This window comes from Alligator mississippiensis, chromosome 11 (genome assembly GCF_030867095.1).
Source record: "Alligator mississippiensis isolate rAllMis1 chromosome 11, rAllMis1, whole genome shotgun sequence".
NCBI lineage: Eukaryota > Metazoa > Chordata > Crocodylia > Alligatoridae > Alligator > Alligator mississippiensis.
The window spans coordinates 41,377,337-41,398,350 of NC_081834.1; the positions used below are offsets into that span (position 1 = coordinate 41,377,337).

The window sequence follows — 21,014 nt, forward strand, 5'->3', positions numbered from 1 at the left end:
TCTAGCCAAGAAGGACTTCCTCTCCCCTGTGGGAACTCTATTCCCCAGCAACTCATGGATCCGATGCCCAGATGGGGTTCCTTATCCCCCCAGGTGAGTGGCTCCTTGTTCAGAGAAGCCTCAGGAGCCTCTGGATCCTCCTGGGTTGCTCTCCATTCAGAGTCTCAAGCGCCGTCGCATGCTCTTCGGGGCTTTGGCTTTTGCTGAGGGTTGGAGGCCCGGACTACCTTGCACAGCTCCGAGGCTCAGTCAGCTCCTGGATCCTCTGTGCAGTGTCTCCTGCACTGGGTTCCCCGCCACGTGCCAGGAGATGGAGTCGTGAGCCGCCGCAGATGGCTCCCAGAGTTTTGCTGGTTCTGTGCACCCGGAGCCCTGGCCGCATGCCAGGGGTTGAAGACCTGAACCTCTTGCTCCCAGGTTCTGGCTCCATGCATTGTGCTGCATGCACTGAGTGGCTGGAGACCCGAGCTATCTCACACAGGTCCCAGGGTCTCTCCCTGTGCCCCGCACTGTGCACTGACTGGAGTTGAAGCCCTCCGCCGCTCCTGTCCAGCGAGAAACATACACAAGAGGCTCTTTAGAGCAGCAGCATCTGCCCGCTGGGCATCTCCTCCCCAGCTCTTAGTCCCGCTCTCGTCTCCGTCCATCAATGCATCTGCCCATGTGCTGAGCATGCTGCTCTTTTATTCTCCCCGGGGGCTCTGCCTCTGGAGCGCTGTCAGACCTGCAAAGTGCAGTCCTCAATAAAGTCCGGGTTCTCTGCCTTGTCCTGTGTAGGGGTGGGGCAAGCCTCTCCCCAGGTGTTATCTGGTTGGTGACAATGCTCCACCAATCATAATGAAGATTTTCCCAAGCCCGGCGCATCAGGCTGTTATCAGTAAGTCCACCACATCGTTTTGCATAGGTGAAGGGGGTTTATTCAGGGAAACACACATGATATGTGTATTATATATTACTATGCATTAGTGAAGGGGCTGGTAATGAGTAGGCTGCAAGGGTAGTGTTCTAAAATGTGCTAAAAATGGAGCATGAGGCTGATGTTGGGTCCCTATTCTCAGCTGGTTATTTGCAGTGGTTGTTTCTCATTTGTACTTCACAGATCCTTACAGAAAGCCCTTTAAAAAAGATCAATGTAATATTAATGTGAGACAGTTCTTCAAAGTCATTATGATATAACTAGTGAATTACCTGTCAGGAATGATGAGTGGGGAGACTGGGGATGGAGCACTGCAACCCACCACCCCGTGCTGCTGCCACCTCCCAAGAGCTGGGCAGGAGGAGGGTAGGGGGCGAGGCCAGCGGCGCCCCTTTGCAGGCTGAACAGGTGCTGCCTGGCCAGCTGGATGCAAGGGAGGGGTAGGGAGAAGCTTGAACACGGCCGCCACCACCCACCACCCCGCGCTGCCACCACTCCGCATCCAGCCATGTGTCCCCCCCCCCCCCCCCCGCATCTGGCCCCGTGCCACCCCCCAGCTATGCGTTAAGCCCTGCGTCACACCCCTCCCTCTCTACATCCGGCCACTGGGGGTACACTTACCAAAAAAGGTCTAATGGACCCTTAGTGTGGGAGCCCCATGCGCAGCACTGACTGGAGCCATGCTACACTGGGAGCCATGCCCTCCAAGAGCGTGACAGACACACAGACACATACACAGACAGACTGACTAAGTCCTTTATATATACAGATTTTTGTGCCCAGTTATATTTGGTGTGAAGTTAAATGCAATTATTAACATAAGAAAACAGGCATGCAATGGTTGTAGGTAAAATATGCCTAATAGCCAATCGATTGTTCAGAAATGTTACTCCTGAAAACAGCTGGATCACCTGCCCTTCTGCTCTTCTTCCATTTTTCAGACCTCTTTGATGACTTTGTCATAAACTAGATGCTTTTCCAGACTCATCTACAAATCATGGAACCTTCCATTGTTGCCTCAAGGTCCTCCCTCTTACAGGTCTCACCTAGGAGTCGGGAAACAAGCACATGCTCCATCGGCTGCACTTCACCACACTCACATATATCATGTCATTAGAGTAGACCCATTTGATCATGTTTGTTTTTTTATCCTCCAGTTTGCGTGAGCAGGTGATTCAGACATCGCCATGTTGACCAATCTAGATAACCCCCCGCCCCACACACACACCCCTTGGTAGGTGCTACCAGGGCTCCAGGTCCATTTCAGAGCACCTGTTTGCACATTGTCTTTCCTTCCATTGTCTCAGCCATGCCCTGGCAGCTGTTGTGTCCAGCGATGCATCTCTGGTCACAAAACTCCTTTGCATTTTAAGCCATGTAATTACTTCTGTGTGAGCATAGAGTGGATGTCTGAGGTCTTCCACCTGCTGTGCTCTTTCTTTTTGGCTCCCTACCTTTTTTCTGATATCAAGTAGTGCAATGCCAGCCAATTAGAACAGGTTATTCTTTAGTGTTGGTTTTAGACATCCTGTTAGTTGGTTCTTACTGTAGTCATCTGACAGGTTGCTCAGTGTACATGTCAGTATGTTCTTGACAGTGGTGAAGTCCTTTAGCAGTGTGATACATAGATCATCAAAATACATAAAGCTTCTCATATTATTCTGTATGGGTTGGTCATTGGTATATATGTTAAAAAGGATTGTTGCTAGCACACTACCCTGTTGGAGGCCATTTTGTTGTCATCTCCAGAAGCTCTGTTTCTTGGACAATTCTACATAAAAAAAATGTCTATTCTCCACAAGAGATCAGATGAGCCACACTAAGTGGTAATCATACATCATATTGTAGACTTTGGCAAGCAGGTTTTGGTGTTTGACTGTGTCAGATAGCTCTGATAGGTTTACAGAGACAGCTCCTGTTTTCATTCCTTTCTTGAATCCATTTTCTGTATGTTGGGTAATGATGAGTATTTGGCTAGTGCAGGACTTGCCTGGTCTAAATCTGGCTTGCTCTGATTTTAGATATTATTTTATATGAGGTGAAAGGCAAATAAGAATAAGTAATTTGTAAAAGCTGATAAAGATGTCACAAAAATGACACTGACCTGAAGTTCTCTGAGCCAGAGGCATCCTTCCTTGGCTTTAATGGAGCTATTCCACAGGCTTGTTGCCATAGTTTAGGTATTAAAAGAGTTGATGAGAGGTTTGACTAAGAAACTGGGTTTGCCTGAGAGCACATGACATGATGGGGTTAATCCTGTTTCCCCTTTATTTACCCACATAACTGCCCAATGGCCATTTTGACATGGAGGATTCTCCTTCCATGTTCAGCACAATTAACTTACCCAGGTAGGTGTGTGTGTGTGAGAAGTGAAGTGAAGGGTGAGGAAGGCCTTCAGACCTTGTAACCCAACTAGATTAGTGGTTAGGATGCTTGTCAAAGAAGCGAGAGATGCAGGTTCTAGGTCCCCCACAAGAAAAAGGGGGTATGAATCTCCATCTCCTTTTGTGTAACCAAGTGCCCTGCCAAGGAGACAACCCCCTTTCCCAACTAGGCAGCCTGGAGGGATCTCCAGGAAGGAATCTCCCAAGAGAAGGCACAAAGCTCATCTTAGGCATGTGAGTGATTTCAGCCCTCAGTGCCTGGGCAGCAGAACCGAACACTAACAACTGTGTCTTTGAGCAGCATAAAAGGGTGGTGGTTGTAGAAGTCTTTCCACCAAAATGGAGAGGATCGGAGAGGTTTGGTTTTAGCAAATGGAAAAGGACAGAGTGGACACAAATGGGTTCACGAGTGACAGGTGCCTCCTGAATCGGGGGGGGGGGGGGAGAGGGGGAAGCACCTGCAGAAGCTGCCCCCTGTCAGTATCAGTGTCGGCCATCAGTGGGGGCACCGGCCCCGTTGGAGGGGCATGTGCACCCCTGTGCGCTTCCTACCAGTCACCTATGAATGGGTCTGTAGGAGAGAAGTGGGGATTGCTAGAGAGACACTGATTATTGTCACCGACCTGGGATTCCCCTTTCCTTTGCATGTGTGACACAACCTTTCCTCATTCAGGCTGTCCTCCCTTTACACCCTGCTTTCTTCCTGCCTTTCTGTTTTCCTCCACATATAGCGTTCACTAAACTTTACATAATTTTCATGTTCCTCTCTCCATATGCAGAATAGACAGGATAGACCGGAAGTATCTTGAGGACACCAGCAGCCATGGCCTCACCTCACCAAGTCCTAGTGGACTCCAAGATGAACATGAGCCGGCAGTGTGATGAAGCCATCAGAAAAGCCAATGGCACTTTATCGTGCATCAGCAGATGCATGATGAATAGGTCCAAGGAGGTGATACTTCCCCTCTATCGGGCGCTGGTCAGACCGCAGTTGGAGTACGGCGTGCAATTCTGGGCGCCACACTTCAAGAAGGATGCGGATAACCTGGAGAGGGTCCAGAGAAGGGCAACTCGTATGGTCAAGGGCCTGCAGACCAAGCCCTACGAGGAGAGACTAGAGAAACTGGATCTTTTCAGCCTCTGCAAGAGAAGGTTGAGAGGCGACCTTGTGGCTGCCTATAAGTTCATCACGGGGGCACAGAAGGGAATTGGTGAGGTTTTATTCACCGAGGCGCCCTCGGGGGTTACAAGAAACAATGGCCACAAGCTAGCAGAGAGCAGATTTAGATTGGACATTAGGAAGAACTTCTTCACAGTTCGAGTGGCCAAGGTCTGGAACGGGCTCCCAAGGGAGGTGGTGCTCTCCCCTACCCTGGGGGTCTTCAAGAGGAGGTTAGATGAGTATCTAGCTGGGGTCATCTAGACCCAGCACTCTTTCCTGCTTATGCAGGGGGTCAGACTCGATGATCTATTGAGGTCCCTTCCGACCCTAACATCTATGAATCTATGAATCTATAAGACCAGGGCAGGGCATCCAAGAGGAAATCAAATGTCCCATCTGCTGGCAGTATCTGACAGACCCAGTGACACTAGAGTGTGGGCACAACTTCTGCCAAGCTTGTGTCAGTGACTACTGTGAGAAATGGGAAGAACACGGACCTTTGAAGTGTCCTGTCTGCAGGGCCAAGATCCAGAAAGGGAATCATATTCCAAACTGGCAGCTGGCAAATGTAGTAGAAGGCATTAAAAAAATGGAGTTTCCTGGAGTTGAAGATGTGTGTGAGAGACACAAGAAGGAGCTGAGCCTGTTCTGTGAGGAGGACGGGGTGGTCGTGTGTGTGGTTTGCTGGAAATCCCCAGAGCACAAGTCTCACTCAATGCTGCTCATGGATGAGGCTGCTCAGAAATACAAGGTAGGAAGCACTCTGATTTCAGCTCCTTCAAACCATTCACTGTGGGGCCAGAAATTCTCAGCCTCTCCGTGCCATGAGTACTTCCAAGTGCCCCTGCCCCACCCCCTCCCCTTGCAGCAGCTGATTCCAGCAATAATCCTGCTGTATTCAATGACTTCCTCTGGGCTGGCATAGAGAGCCAACCACTGGTACGGCCCTGGCCTGCAGCACTCAGAATTATCGGAAGGTGTTCCTGAAAGGCCGTGGAAGGTATTTATTCCCTTTGGGAATGAACTATCATATGTCCCTGCTGTTGCAAAACCAGGGGTGGCAGGAATGAGCTAGGTGCAGCCCATAGGCAGCTGGACACAGTGCGTTAAGGATGAACAGCCATGACTACCACTGGAGGCACATTGATGAATGCACCAACAGAGTCTAGGCCTAGGCCCCAGCTATATAGAAGCTACCATCACTGGTTTTCTGCAGGCACAGCTGAGGCAGAGCAGTCAGCACAGGGAGCACTTTGTTGGCTCCTGGAGGACCTCTGCTATCATTGCCAGAGGGAAAGGGAAAAATGTCAGATGGGTCCTTACAGGGTTTTCCCCCAGCTACATTTGTGCTGTGTTTTCCTTGGTTAAATAGCTTTGTGCCTGCCTCCTCTCGATGGTAAGCTCTTGCGCCACCTTCGCCTGAGTCGCTGACCTTGCTCATCAGGGACCTTCGTGTAGATCCTAGAGGGTACCTCAGTTGCCTTCAGGGTGACCCCCAAACTCTCCTGCCACGACTTTGAATGTTTCTTCAGTGGAAGGGGTCCCCCTCTGAGGATGCCTCCAGAGCTGTCATGTGTCTCGGTGGATGTTGACGGGGCTCCAACCTCCCCTATACCCTGGCCATGCGCCAACCTTCAAGATGGGCCTCCAAATCCTTTCGCGGCTATTCCCTGCTGATATCTTCCCTGGTCCCCGCAGCTTCTCCTGCCAATGAGCCCGCTGGGCCCTGGCTGGACCTGGAGGGTCTGGTGACTGTCAGCCTTTGGGCTTGTCTTCTTTGATGCCTTGAGCCGCCTACGTCTGAAGCCGCTGGCCTTTACTGGGTCCTCCTGCAGTTCTGTTCTCACTGTTGGACTAAGTCCCGTCTAACCCGCTCTTGCTAGGGGACGGAAAATAGACAAACCCTAAAAGGGAATATGATTAACACCCTCACTGCAAACCCCTCACCCTAAGGTGACCTGGCATGAAACAAAATCAAGAAGCTAATAACGCAACTGCCAGGGGAGCACGACAAAAAGGGGAAAAACAAGAAGAGGAACACCCACAGGAGGGAGTCCCACACCCTTCTGGTCTCTGATGCCCCTAGGGTCCCGCGCCCTCTGGGTCGGGATCCAAGCCTTCACCCCCACCGGGGTCTCTCTCCCCTTCTCTCCAGTATCCGCCTCCACCCTGGAGCCGCGGCACCCATTGCCTTTGATGAGGGCTCCCACGCTAGCTACCGCTGCGGTCACCGCCGCCCTCCTCGGTAGTCCTGTTGATCCCGTTGGTTCTTTCCACCATGGGGACTCCTCGCAGATCCTGCCGCCTTAGCCTCTGCCGGCCTCCCTGCCGGCTCTCCTGATCTCTGCCAGGCTTCTGATCCCGGCTGGGCTTCCTTCGCGGATCTGATTGCTGCCACCACCGCTTCTGCTGCTGCCGCTGCCACTTCTGCTGCCGCCTCTGCTGCTGCCGGTGGCTGCAGTGGCTGGACACTCTCCACCCCACGGTTTCCCATGGCTCCTCCACTCCTCAGCATTCATCCTGCGCCTTCGGGGCTGCTTTTTATTTCCGCCGGGTGGTGTCTCCTTGTGACATCACCTGATCCCAGCTGGATATAGGTGCGGCTGACGAACCACACGGGTGGTTTTCCACCGCGCATTTTCTCGCCCTTCCCGGCCCCTACCGGTCAGTGTAGTTATCTTTGGGCTCTATGCTGTTTTGGCCTTCTCACTGAGAACATTATAGAGAGAGAATTACAGGAGCGCACCAGCTAGCCAGGACATACAACATTAGAGATACTTCGCTTTCCCTTCTTTCTTCTTCGGGGTACATGAAGGATTTTGAATTAGCAATTCAATGCATTGTTTCTGTGCTTTTCTCCATGATCTCCCCCAGTAGCATAGCTAGGGCAGGGGAGGAAAGGTGTTTAGACTCTCCCACCTCTCCCACCTCCCTAGATTGCCACTCTAGGGAGCCCACACAACTGTCTCTCCTTCAGCTCAGCTGTCCAGCCCATGCTGCTAAGAGAGGAGCAGCAGCAGCTGTAGCATCCAGTTAAGTGTAGAGAGCCTGGGTAGGTAAGTCACTTTTCCCTCTCCCGCCTGTTTCCCCATCCACCCCTGATTTCCTGTGGTCATTACAATTCCCCCTCCTCTGGCCCTGCCCCAGAAGCTCAAAAAGTTTGTTATGCTTCTGAACCTCCCACTATTTTTTGAACATTAAAATTGGGTTCTCTTCTCCCTGGGAGCCTTTATGAGGCATGTTAGAGAATTTTTAAGTGTGTGACTGGGGAAACAATTCTGAACCTCAGAGTTTTGATATTTCTTTGAGATTTTTTTTAAAACGAGAGAGGACAGAACTTTTTTAAAAGCCCAGGAATTTCCAGGCCTCTTTGGCTGGTCATAAAGACCAAAGAGTTGTTAGGGACTGGCTTCTATTTTATTATAACTCATTCCAAGGTTCCTCTGGTCTTCAAGACTGGAGATCAGAATTCACAGAGATTTAGATGCGGTCAGTACTTTGTCCCGTGATATATTGTGTGTTAGCCATTATATATGGTACTGTTTCTTTACATGTTTCTCTACTGTGTGCCTCCTTAGGGTCTTCAGTTTTGGTTCCTGTTCAGAACAATAAAGATACCAGCCCTGTAAACTAGTCTCATCTCCCCACCATTGTGGAGCCATAAAGCATAACATGGCCTTCCCTTTCCGACTTTCAGAATCAAACACCTAATCTAGTGTTGTGCTGGGATCTGCATCCCCCACCTGCTAACAGATGTAGATATGGTCTGGGCTCTGTAGGACATTGGTTAATGTAGCTGCTGCTGTATATGGGACCCTAAACCTACATGAGATGATGTCACCCTTTGCTCTTAAATTTCCTTGGGCTCCAGAGCCAGCAGGAACTGGGGATACAGGAGATGGAGCAGTGTCTGGTAACTGGCAATGCTGGTGTCTGACACTCACTTCATTCCAGCCATGGGCAATAGCTCATCCTTTGAGGATAACATTTTCTGGGAAGAGCCAACTACCATGTAGTCTGTGACTTCTTTTGGCTTTTATACAGTCCTGTATTATTAATTTGAATATCACTGAATCAGAAACTTGGCAGGGTCACCAGGACAAAGCATGTGAGAGCTGGCCAATAACAATGTGACAGTCACTGAAATTACAGCAGGGGAGGTACCTTGATTGTGTGGAGAAGACATCCCAGTCTCTCCATCCCCAAAGGAAAACTCACCCCACCCAAAGTATTTTCCTTCTTTCAGGAGCAAATTCAGGATGAACTGGAGATTTTGAGGGAAGAGAGAAAAAGGCTTGAAGCCCTGAGAGTGAGTGAGAGTCAGAAACACCAAGAATATCAGGTCAGTGCTCCTGGTTACTGGTGATCAGGGCAACATGGGAAGCTGGAGGGGAGGATGCCTTCTCTGTGCATTTGGTGGAAATATGAGTGCTGGGTTTTTTTACTGTGTGTTGCTCTGCATGGGGAGAGCTACTGAATTCTCTCCTACATAATTTAACCCGGGTGTACATAGGTTTGTACTCCCCGTTCCAACTGAGGGAATTATTGGCAGGGCAGTGTGGTATGGAGGGATACAACAGGCCAGTGGCCACCTCCATCCCCTATAGAGTCAGGCCCAATCAATCAATTACTTAACTATATACAAATTTATTATTACAACAAAATCATTAAAGGGTAAGGACATATATTATATACATATATATGTACAAATTTACAAAACAATAAACCCTATACCATATATATATATGTAGCCAGGGCTCAGTTCCCCTCTCCAGCACTGCAATCTGATGGGGGGTGCTGTGATCCGGCGGGGGGGCAGAGAGTTAGCCAAGCTGGGCTCACTGCCACCCCCCACGCTGCGATTGGGTAGGGGGGCAGAGAGTCAGCCCAGGTGGCCTCACTCCCACCCCCGATGCTGCGATCGGGCTGAGGGGCAGAGAGTCAGCTCGGGGGTTGGGAGTGAGTCCAGCTGGGCTGACTCTCCACCCCCATGCCCGATTGCAGCGCTGGGGGTGGGAGTGAGCTCAGCTGGGTTGTCTCTCCACCCCTGTGCCCGATTGCAGGTGGGCTGACTCTTCCCCCCCCCCCCCAAGCTAGTGCCAGGGATGGGAAGTCAACTCAGCTGGGCTGACTCCCCACCCGCAGTGAAACGTCGAAACAGCATTGAAACAGCCTTTCAGTTTTAACAGAATGGAACAGAACAGCTGTTTCAAATCGAAATGAAATTTGAAACGAAACACTGTTCCTTCGAGCCGTCAAAACTGAAGGCGAAACGGAACAGTGCTGTTTCACACAGCCCTACGGAGCAGCTCTCTTCAGCTCTTCTAAGCCCCGTTCTTCTCTCTTCTCTGTCCCCTACACATCTCCCTCCTGCTGGGCACACAGCTCCTTTTATACGCTCCAGGGCTCTGCTGCTGAAGTCTTCCGGACCGGACAGTTTATAGTCTCCAGTCAGGTCCGGAAGAGCTCTTCTCCCCCTCCCGTCAGGAAAGGGGTGTGACTTTATTTCTCTTGCTGCCTCCTGATTTGTGAATGGACTCCACCAATAAAAACAGCAGGATCTCAAGCCTGGGACTCAAGCCAAGCTTGGAATGGTAAGCCTGCTGCATTATGTTGAAGCCCTCAAAGCTGCAGAAAGAAAACTTTCTAAGTTGAACTAAGTGCACAGAAACCAGGCAGGATGCCTGAGTCTGCAGCCAGGCAGGTCTAGGAGCAGAGATGCTGTAAGACCCAACATATTTTCAAGACCACAGGAGCTCCAGGGGACTAACTGGTCTGATTTTAAGGCTCAGAAAGCCTTTAATTGTGGCACCTGACTCTCCTCAAAGGTCCTGACCTCTATTTCCTGGCTTCCCACTGCTGCTTGCAGGCAAAGACAAAGGCTGAGAGGCAGAAGGTTGTGTCTGAATCTCAGCGACTGCACCAGTTCATCGAGGAACAGGAGCGACTTCTCCTGGCTCAGCTGGCAGAGCTGGAGAGGGAGATTGAGAAGAGTCATGAGGAAACTGTCACCAAAGTCTCTGAAGAGGTTTCTCATCTTGACAACCTGATCAGAGAGATGGAGTGCCAGTGCCAGAAGCCACCAAGGGACCTCCTGCAGGTGAGACACATTAAAACCCCTCCTGTCCCTGTGCAGGAAATGGGGAAGGCCTAAACTATAGGCTTTGATGGGGGGGGGGGGGGTGTTGTAATAGGGAAATATTTATCTAGATACTGGTGTGTTGCACTCAGTCAGGCAGACTGCACCTGCCCCTAGAACAGGAGAGACCCCAGTTGTGGCAGGTGGCACTGAGCTCTCTCTTTCCTCTTTCTCTCTTCCCTCCAGGGCATTAGAAGCACATTGAGCAGGTACGTGGCTCCCTCTCACTTCCAAGGGTGGGCAGGGGCCTGGACACTGTGATATGACCACATATTCCAGGGACACTGTAGCACCGCATGCAGGGCAGTCTTTTTGCTATGACACAGATCTCTGATAATGATCCATCCTGGGGTCATTTAATGCAAACTCTGGGATTCTCCCTGGAGTGGGAAGGATCTTGTCTGATCCCAAGGAAAACTATAGACAGTTCAGAGCTGCAAAACATTAATCCCTTGTATAAAGGGAGCTGGCACCTTTACTGTCTGGGCTGCCCTTTTCCTGTGGCAGCAGGTCTGTCCAGCTAGTAAAGGCTGAGTACCAGCAGAAAATGGAATGACACTGCAGAAAAGGAGGTTTAGGTTGGATATTAGGAAAATCTTTTTCACTAAAAGGGTGGTGAAGCACTGGAACAGGTTACCCAGAGAGGTGGTGGAATCTCCATCCTTGGAGATTTTTAAGACTCAGCTCAACAAAGCCCTAGCTGGGATGATCTAGTTGGGGATGGTCCTGCTTTGAGCAGGGGAGCAGACTAGATGACCTCCTGAGGTACCTTCTGACCCTAATTTTCTATGACTCTATGAATTGCCTTTCCCAGGTGCAAGAAGGGGAAGTTCCAGCTGCTGAGGGGGATTTTCCCTGAGCTGCAAACAAGACTCAAGAGCTGCTCTGAACTAAACCTAAGGGAGAAAGTTAGCATGTTTCAAGGTACTGAGCAGGGATGTTGGGGAACAAAAGGGATGTGCTCCTGTGTGTGGAGAGAAGACAAGCTCTGAGTGGTTAGAATCCTGTTTCACTCTTCACCCCCAAAGGGCATGTACCCAGCCACACAAGAGTCAATTTTGGCACCTAAGTACAGTTTGCAATCCCATTCTACCCTCCACAGTAATGCTATGCATACCCAGGGGGCTGTGTGCTGTCCAGTCAGGTCTGTGGCTCCATATAGATGTAGTTAATCATAGATGTAGCTAGTGCAAATCTAACACTTAAAAGAAGAAAGTTTCTCAATCTTCATGTTTTAGCTCAGAAACCTAGAGGTTGTGGTGCTGACCCAGGAAGCAGAAGATACATGGTCTGGCCCCTGCAGATGGAGGCGATAAGAATGTGCTTTTTTTTTTTCACTTCCCAAGACACTGCCCAAACCACCAGGCCAAAAAGATTACATCATTTCCAGGCCGATCCCCAACCTTCTTCCTGAAGCTGAGCCCCTGCACCTTGCATCTAACAGTCATTGGATGCAAGGTGCAGGGAGGTTTCTTTCCCATTGGTGGAAATCGCCAGGCTGGAAACCAGGACCTGATTTTTCCAAGAGCAGCAGCCATTTTGACACGCTAGTCACCTTCCAGATCTCTGTTTTCCTCCTGGCCCCATGTATCACCCTCTTGCCCCTTCCCATGGCACCAGTTCTAAAAGGAGGGCTGGAGAGGAGCCAACTTGGCAGCCAACCTGTGGAGTAGCAGTGGGATCACGGGGCCGAGGAATCAGACGGAGGCAATTTTGCCCTACTGTAAGGTGACTGGAGTGTCCTCGTCTCTCTTCTACCTGACCAAGTACCTGAATTTCTGTGTTAACAGGATAAGATATGGGAGCTCCCTCATCCGGGGCTGCTTCTAGACACTGGTCTTGCCTGGCAGGCATGGCAAGCTGTATGCTCACCTAGATAGATGCAGACAAAGCTGCACATCTACTCTGCTGGGCCGCAACCTACTGTACATGTTTGGTAGCCATATGGACTCTTCTGTGTCCATGGTACCTGGGATATGTGATTGTCCACTGTGCATAATGGCCAAAAGCTGCAGTTCTGTGAATGGAAAACTGCCATCTGGATGAAGCAACCCAAATAGAGTTCAGCCTTCATTCATTCTTGTATCACACTTCATTCATTCACACTTGTATCAGAACAACAAAATTAATACATGGGGCTGAGAGAGTCACAGGGAGGGTCAGACCAGAGATAGAGGGAATGCCTTGCATGAAGCTCAACCTATGGTGTATTTTATCCTTGCAAGGCCCTACTAAGGGTCACTAGAGTATAGGGGCAACTTTGGCCAAATCTTTGACTTCCCCAGACAGTGCCAGGTATGTCCTATCCCACCAACCATAGGATAAATGTGTAAAGCACATCCCTGTCAGTGGCTACCCTTCCAATACCCTGTGTACATCCTCTGTGACCTTTTTGTTCTTCCAGGCAATCTTCAATCTTATCTGGAGGAGGGCTCGTACTCCAAGGGTAAGTGCTATTGAAGATGTTCGTATTCACAGAAAAATCCCACTGCAACACTCCCCTTCCCTCACATAATGAATACTCTCACAGCCCAACACTTAACCCCTCTGTGTTGTGACCTGGGGGGTTGGGCCAGGATTTTTCTGCATTCACCTGTGGATTTGGTGCCCCATCCTCCCTGTTCTCCCAGAGCAGGGGCTCTCCCCAGCGCTAGGCTGAGGAGCTGTGGGGCCATCTCTGCTCAGCTTCAGGGACCCATGGCCAAGGCAGCTCTTGGGGCTCAGGACAGTGCCAGGAAGGATGGAGTTGTGGGGAGGGTGAAGAAATAGCCCCTGCCTGCCCCAGAGCTGAGCTCTTCCCTGACACTGTGATTCTCTCTCCCAGTGAAGGTGACTCTGGATCCAGACACTGCAAATCCCCAGCTCCTCCTTTCTGCAGATAGGAGAAGTGTCAGATTGGCAGACGCACCGCAGCAGCTGCCTGACAATCCTGAGAGATTTGATTCTGAGCTGTGTGTGCTGGGCCATGAGGGATTCATCTCGGGGAGACACTGCTGGGAGGTGGAGGTGCAGCAAGGGATATTCTGGGCCATGGGGGTTGCCAAAGAGTCTGTGAGAAGAAAGGGAAAGATCCACCTTAGGCCTGAGGACGGGATCTGGGCTGTGCAGCGTAGGTTTCATCAGTTCCAGGCTCTCACTGCACCTACTCCCATCCCCTTGTCTGAGCATCAGGTGCCCAACAGGGTCTGGGTATGTCTGGACTGTGCAGGGGAGAATGTGTCATTTTTTGATGGAGATACCAAGGCCCTGATCTTCACCTTCCTGCTAGCCTCATTTGCTGGAGACAGAATCCGGCCCTGGCTCTGGCTTAAGGGCACTGGAGCCGAGCTTAGACTGTGTCACTGAAATGAGGGTGGGCAGGGGAGATGTCCCACAGGGAATGATTGAAGTATCTACTCCAGCTTCCTACTCTCTGTGATCCCGGGGGGGAGAGGGGAGGGGGGGACAGGTACCCTCTCCCAGCCCCCATGTCTGCACATCTGTCACTCTTGGAGCTGTAGTAGATAAATGGGCACAGTCTGGTTACACAATCCTATTGCAGCAGGTATCACCAGGCTGGTTTGCCCCTGTGTGCTATGGCTGTAGAGGACTCCAGCAGGACTGGCCACACAGTCTCCCCTTTAGGAAGCCCCTTGGTGGGGAGTCTGTGCCCTGCTTCCAGTCTAGAGCAGCCCATGGGATCTCTGTAAAGCCCTGCAAAGTGCCCCTTAGCATCCTCTGGTCAGGGAGGCCCGTGCTATACGACACGTGTGTAGGGCTGTGCGGGGCTAGAGCCAGAGCACTGACAGAGGCTACCCATGAGGAAGTGCTTCTGACCACAGTTAAATTTGGGTTGGTTTCAGTCTGCATCCAAGGCCTCTGGGCAAGGGTTTTTAGAGGCTGTAGTGCCCCAGTTTCCATTAGGGATAGGTGCCTGCTTCCCTCAACTTCCTCTGTCAACAACAGCTCCACTGCACTGGACACGTGGACTGTTGACAGAAGCAGAAATTTGAACAAACACCTTCACTTTAAAAAAAAAAATGCCTTTGACCCCTTGATCTTAAATCTCCTTTTTCTCTCCCTGCATCTCACCTGGCCTGGTTCTGTCCCATGTCCTGGATGATGTGGGCAGGATGTCCCCTGTGGGATGGACACCTCTTCTTTTCTTTGCAGCATCTTCCCACCTAAAAGGAACTTGAGTTAAAAACCGGGGGCACATTCTTATTTACATGAGAGCCCCTTTGCTCCCCACCAGCAGCAGTTTGGGAGTTGATTGGGGTGGGAGCTCCATTAGCCTTCACTTTATAGACCTTTTACAAACCTGGAGAAATATCTTAGGAGTATAAATCCCATGAAAAGGCAGTGGGCTCCAAAATCAGGTACGTGTTTCTGAAAATCTCAACTTGGATGGACAGGGGTGTCATATCTCTTTTTATTCATAGTCACAGACTCAGGCTGAACCATTTCATGTTGCCATGAGGCACTTAAAAGGTATGTCTACATGAGATGCTTAATTGCACATTTGAATAATGTGCAGAAAAGAGTCACTGTTTATAAGTGTACAGCAATTACTGTATATTAGATTAGTAGCACTGTTTGCTACTACCAATAGATACAGGTACTGGAAATGGTACTGTATGTGTAGATGCTGACCTGGAGCATATTGTTCCTGGTCAGCCCAGGCAGAAGGGGGCCACAACTGCTGCCTGCTCTAATCTGTGTGGCACTGGCAGGGAGCTGCCCCCAGAGCCAGGACAGCTCCCCTGACCTCTGGAGCCCAAACCTAACCACCAGTGCCCCCTGCCAGCTTGGGGTAAAGCAGGGCAGGAGCTCCTGTTGGGCTCAGTTTGCTCCAGAAACAGGCACACATGCTGGGAGCACTCCTGGGAGCACTTTAATGTGCCTGAATTTTCTGTGCAGCAAATTCAGGTATATTAACTGCACGTGTAGACCTGTTTTTATTTTTATTAATCTCATCGCACTTCTCAACCTCACAGCCTTGCTTCTGCAAACTAAGCGCTCCAGGGAGACCTTAGTGTTAATGTAAAGTCTCATGGACCAACCATAGCAATGCAGGTTCTAAGTGCAGGAACACAGTCCCCTTCATAACCCTGTTACCAAAGCTTCCAAAGCTGTGGCTTTGTCTGTGTTGGACTTACCTGTGGTCTCGCGACAGCTCAGCAAGGCACACTCCATTATGGGCAGCCCTCTGCATTCTCCTGGACTAGCTCTCGAGTTTCCTAGTTTTGATATAGAAGAGGTGCTGATCTCTTTCAAGACACTGTGGAAGCTCCCTGCCTGTCAGTGGAACAGGGAGGCAGACAGAGCACATAGCTAAGGCTTTTAGAAATGGGGGAGGCACCAAATTGTGAACCACAGGGGTGGAGATGCTTGTTGGGTCACTTCTGTTCACCTTCATGAAGTGAGCAGGAATGGTAACAAATTCCAAATAAACCTAGAGATTGGGCTGCAAGGAGCCAGAGACATGGGGCAAGGGTGGGCAAACCTCCTGCTTTCTGGGGCCATTCCCTTTCCCCTTGTGCCTGGCAAGCTGCTGTCAGAAATGGTGTTTTTGCCAACTCACAACAGGGTCTTTATGTTAACAGGAGCAGGGTTTGTTATCTGATTTAGCCATGCCCAGGACTGCCTTTTTCTTCTGTGTATGCATAGGAGGGGGCCCTCCCCCCTGTTACTCGGAGGAAGTAAGGATGGGGTTGTGGATGTGGAACATGAGGATGTGGAATGGCTGTAGGTAACATATGCCTCCAACCTTTTGTTCAGAAATAAAGTATTTCCTTGCCCAATCTGAATCTTTATTCCTGAAAACTGCCAGAAATATCCATGTCTTTCCGCCTTGAGCTGTCTTTCCATTCTTCCAGTCCCTTTGACTAAGGAGCTGGGCTCAACTGGCCATGTGTGACATAATTGGATAAATCCTATTTCACCTTCATGCACCTGTGGAATTGCCCAACTGCAACATTGACACTGACACAGGCTGGGCTCTATTTCCATCTGGGGCAAACTAAGATGACACATATCTATTGAGAGCAAAGTGAAGGATGAGAAATATTGTTCAAACTTGAGCCCAGTGCCTAGTAGTTAAGGGCACTTGTTGAAAGAATGAAAAATCCAGTTTCAAGGCTCCCCCAGCAAGAAGGGGCTTCAGTTTCTGCACCTCCTGTTTTACACCAAATTGCTGTAATGACACGGCCCTGGGTTAGGCATCACCCAGTGCCTCCTAAAACCCTTCTCTTGTAGCTGGGCCACTTAACAGCCCAGAAGGAAGCATTTGTGAAGCCAGGAGGAGGAGAAACAAGCAGGGACCTACTTCCCTTGACTGTTCTGCACCTTGCGTTTAATATTCACTGGATGAGCAGCTGTGAGACGATTCCGCACCACTGGAGGAGAGGGCCAGACCTGAGCACCACTTCCCTGCAGCTGGGTATTTCCTCCTCTTAGCCACTCTGCCTGCGTTCCTCTCTTCCTTCTGGCTGCAGACACCTTTGTACAAGAGCACAGAGGTTACAGCACTTGCTCAGGGAGTGAGAGACCTTGTTCCTAGGTTCCCCTCTTCTTGAAGGGCTTCACCCTTAAATTTACCTCTGCCCAAAGAGTTCTCTATCCAGCAGGTATAGAAGACTCTGGGTGAGCCTCCTCCCCCCTTTTCTTCCCGTTGAAGCTGGGGCACTGAGGAACCAAAGGTGTGGTATTCACAAAGCCAGAAGGAGAGCAGGCAAGAAGGCATGGGACTCTATAGCTTCTTGGGCAGGGCACTTGACTGGAAAGGGAGAGTCACAGGTTGCACTCCCTGATCCGAGGATGGTTTATGCCTTTTGCATTAAACAAGCATGGATTTAAAAAACACTATCAATCATTGTAGCAGGGGACAGAAACCACAGACTCTTTCCTCCCCATTATCCATGTGAAGAAGTAGATGCCTCATGAAGGTATAGTTAGAAAATTTGGTGCCTGGGGAGAAAATGCCAGAGAGCAGACAAGGAGTGCAGACAGACTTTGACAGCTGCTGCAAAAACAGGCTGCAGGAAAGGAAGTCTTACTGCAGACTCCAGCAAGCAGCTGCAGTGAATGCTGCTGCTGCAGGTGCTGGGAGGTCTCCCTGGGTCCTGCCATCAGAGTTGCCAACTATCCATAAAAAAAGCTAAACACACTTGTCTGTAATGTCTGCACTGATAAACAAGCTGTCCCTCAAAAACTAAGGAATCATGAGCTTGATTAAAGATCCACTGTTGGAATGAGGCTGTTGATGGGCAGAGCAGAGGAGAGCAAAGCATCACTACCTTGTGCCTGAGCAGATAGCTCAGTGGCCTGCAGGGAGCTCTCCCACAGGACTTTGTGCCCCTTGGGAGCCTCTCTAGCCCAGTACCCCACCCAGCCACATGTTGCCACTGTATCCCTTTGGCGGCTGCCTGCCTTTTAATAGTGACTCACTTCAAAGTTCAGCAGGGTCTCAACGCCCTGGGCAGTCTAAGGCATCGGGTGGGATAGGGAGAGGGTTGGTGCAGCCAGCACAGAGCAGCAAGGTTGGAAGTGGAAGAAGTGGTAGGTACATGGTCCATGCCTGCATGGAGGGTTTGTTTATAGGCCTGGGCTTTGCTGTTTTATGGGCACTTTTGGCTGATGTAAGTGCTAGAAGCCTCAGAAGGCAACCCTGAGGACAGGGTGGGGCTCCTCCTACTGCCTGTCAGACAAGGAGGTGGTTTATGGCTGTGCTGTTCCTAAAACCTGTTTCTTTTCTTCCTGATCAACACAATCATAGAGCAGTTCTGTGTGCCCTTTGCTCTTTGTCCTGTAGCTCAGACAGCCTACAGGTTAGGACACTTGTCAAGGCATTACACTCAATTTTAACTCTGGTTAAGTGACACCAATTCCACTCGTAACTTGAAAGCTTTATTAGGATATGCAATAGTAGGCCTGTGCAAGTAGGCAGCTTTTCGATCCGGCTTCAGATCCAGCCGCTTCGGATGTCAGCCATCCAGTCTGGAGCTCCAGATCGGTTTGCTGCTTCAATCCGGCCGAAGCGGCTCCGAAGCTTTGGAGCTGCCTTGGAGATCCAGCCATAGGGTATAATGGGGGATCAATTAAATATCTATAACTTTGTTGTTTTATCTCCAATTTGGATTAAACTTGCAGGGGTGGTAGCCTCTGCTAAGAGCATGAAGCCTGCCAAGTTTCAAGAAGATAGGTGCAGGGGCTTGGGGGGAACTGCACCCCAAATTCTTGAAAGCAAAACTCCTGTCATGTCTATGTGTTACACCATAGGGGGGTGAAAACTGCAGGGGTGGTGGCCTCTGCTCAGGCCACAAATCATTCCAAGTTTCAAGAAGATGGGTGCAGGGGTTTGGGGGGAACTGCCCCTCAAGCTGCTGACAGGCAAAACTCGTGATGTGGGTGGGTGCTTGTGGGACTCTGTCTGTTATGGGGCACAGGAGGGTGAAATCTAGTGCAGACCTGGGTGCTGGGCTCTGCCAGGCCACAAAGCCTGCCAGCTGTGTGTGTTACACTGGGGAAGTCTGTCGTCTGGAGCCCTGCACCCCAAGCTGCTGACAGGCAAAACTCGTGATGTGGGTGGGTGACGCTGTGTGTGTGTTAAGGTGCACCCTTCCTGGCGCTGGGGCCTCTGCACAACACGGCAGTGTGCCCCAGTGAGGTCTTCTCCTTCCCTACGGCCTCATGCCTAGTCTTCCACTTCACGTGACAACAGGTAAAATAACTTAGCTGGCTCAACACCAGTATCATCGGCAGCAGCATCAAAGGTACCCACACAGAATAGTCACAGAGCCTTTCTTTTTATAAAGCAATTGACAGCAAGAAGTAAAGATGTTGTGTTGTGTTGTGTTGTGTTGTGTTGTGTTGGACATATGATGTTACTCATGGTGTGTGATGGCTTATCTTGTGTTTTTATGTCTATAAGTTTATTAGGAAAAAAAAGAAGTACTTAAAAAAATATATCTTAGGAACCTTTAGGGTTGAAAACCCCTTTGTCAGGCTGAGGAAGTACCTACAGTTGGTCCTGGATGGAAGGAATAGTAAAGGAGGCAGAGGCTGCCCTGCCCCGTAATTCAGGCAAGAAAGCCAGTCAGTGAAAATGGAAATGAAGGCATCAGGGGTGAGGGACAGGCTGGGGTGGGGGTAGAGGGGAAAGGAGGATGTAGCAGTGCAGGTAAAAGTGCAGAGGTGCCTGGGGTGTCTGCCTGTTTCTCCCGCAGCATCTTGCCCCCCTTGCTGCTGCAGTGGAAGTAGCCCTCCACCTTCCTGCATTTTGAAACCAGCTGGCTTGTAGCAGTAGAGGTGGCAGTGCCGTCACTGGCAGCCCTGTCCTCCTCCAAGGCATCCCTCTCTATTAGGTGCAGCCTGTGTCCCACACAGCAGATGCCAACAAAGTTGGCATCACAGACAGCCTTCACCATATTGGCCCCATTGTTGGTGACCATGAACCCGCGGGTGAGCTTGGCTTTCCCAATGAGCCACCCCTGCAGTTCCTGGCCCCCATGATCTCCCTTGCCATGTGAGAGTGATCCAGCACCTCGGCTTGCAGTAGACCCCCACCAACAGCCTGACTGATCGCACTAGTGCCCCGTGAGGGAGAGGTAGGCATGATCACCACCCCGGCTGCTCCAGATGTTGGAGGTGAAGTGCAAGACTACCTGTGGCCCTGCCTTGTGCAGCTCCTCCCTCAAGTACTCCCTGCATGCCTCATACAGAGAGGGCACCACCGCCCTGCTAAAGGTGGTGAGTGCAGGCACTTTGTAAAATGGGGCCAGAAGTGCTATGAATCGCCTGAACCCTGGCCACTCAACTAGGGAGAAGGGCTGGCTATCCAAACCGCTCTGAACCGATTCAGACAGCTTAACTGAGCCTACACTTTGATCTGGGCATGCCTCGTCAGGCGCGGAAGCGTCCTAAGCAGCACTGGATACGAAGCACGATCTGAAGACTCACACATCCTTAATGCTCAAGTGAAACAGAAGCTGTGGCAGTCACTTGGGCCTGTGAACAGCTCAGCTATTACTTCCTTGGCCTTTCTTGGAAGACTGTGGAGTGCTCAGATCCCTGGTCCTTCAGACCTACTAAAGAGGAGCAGAGGTCCGTTTTAGGACAGGTCTGGGAAGGGGACTGATTACAACACACAAGATGGGTTGCATGTGTCTGTCTCATGTACATCACATTAATAAAAGTGTACCACCCCATATTGCTACACCCTTTAGCAATTTGTGCTTTTAACAAAGGGGTGCTGTATGGGGGCCTGTGAACAGATGAGTGGTCTGGTTGATTATCAATCAGAAGTCATGTGTCCCTGAGACAGGTTCCTCATTGCAGCGCTCTACTACATAGTGCATTGGGTTGGAAATCCTTGTTGTAGCTGAACTTGGCAATTCTTGGCCTTCTCCCAGGAAAACTCCTCCTATACAAAAT

At 50.4% G+C, this 21,014-nt stretch overlaps 1 protein-coding gene across 1 annotated transcript; it reads left to right on the forward strand.

The window, feature by feature from the left end:
- The first annotated feature begins 4,522 nt into the window (after positions 1-4,522).
- Positions 4,523-20,788, forward strand: LOC102573357 (E3 ubiquitin-protein ligase TRIM15). Its single transcript, XM_019477889.2, has 7 exons — positions 4,523-5,213; positions 8,709-8,804; positions 10,332-10,562; positions 10,788-10,810; positions 11,416-11,525; positions 13,006-13,047; positions 13,426-20,788. The coding sequence occupies exons 1-7, from the start codon at positions 5,052-5,054 to the stop codon at positions 13,944-13,946; spliced, it is 1,185 nt and encodes a 394-aa protein (XP_019333434.1). The 5' UTR covers positions 4,523-5,051; the 3' UTR covers positions 13,947-20,788.
- The last annotated feature ends 226 nt before the right edge of the window (positions 20,789-21,014 follow it).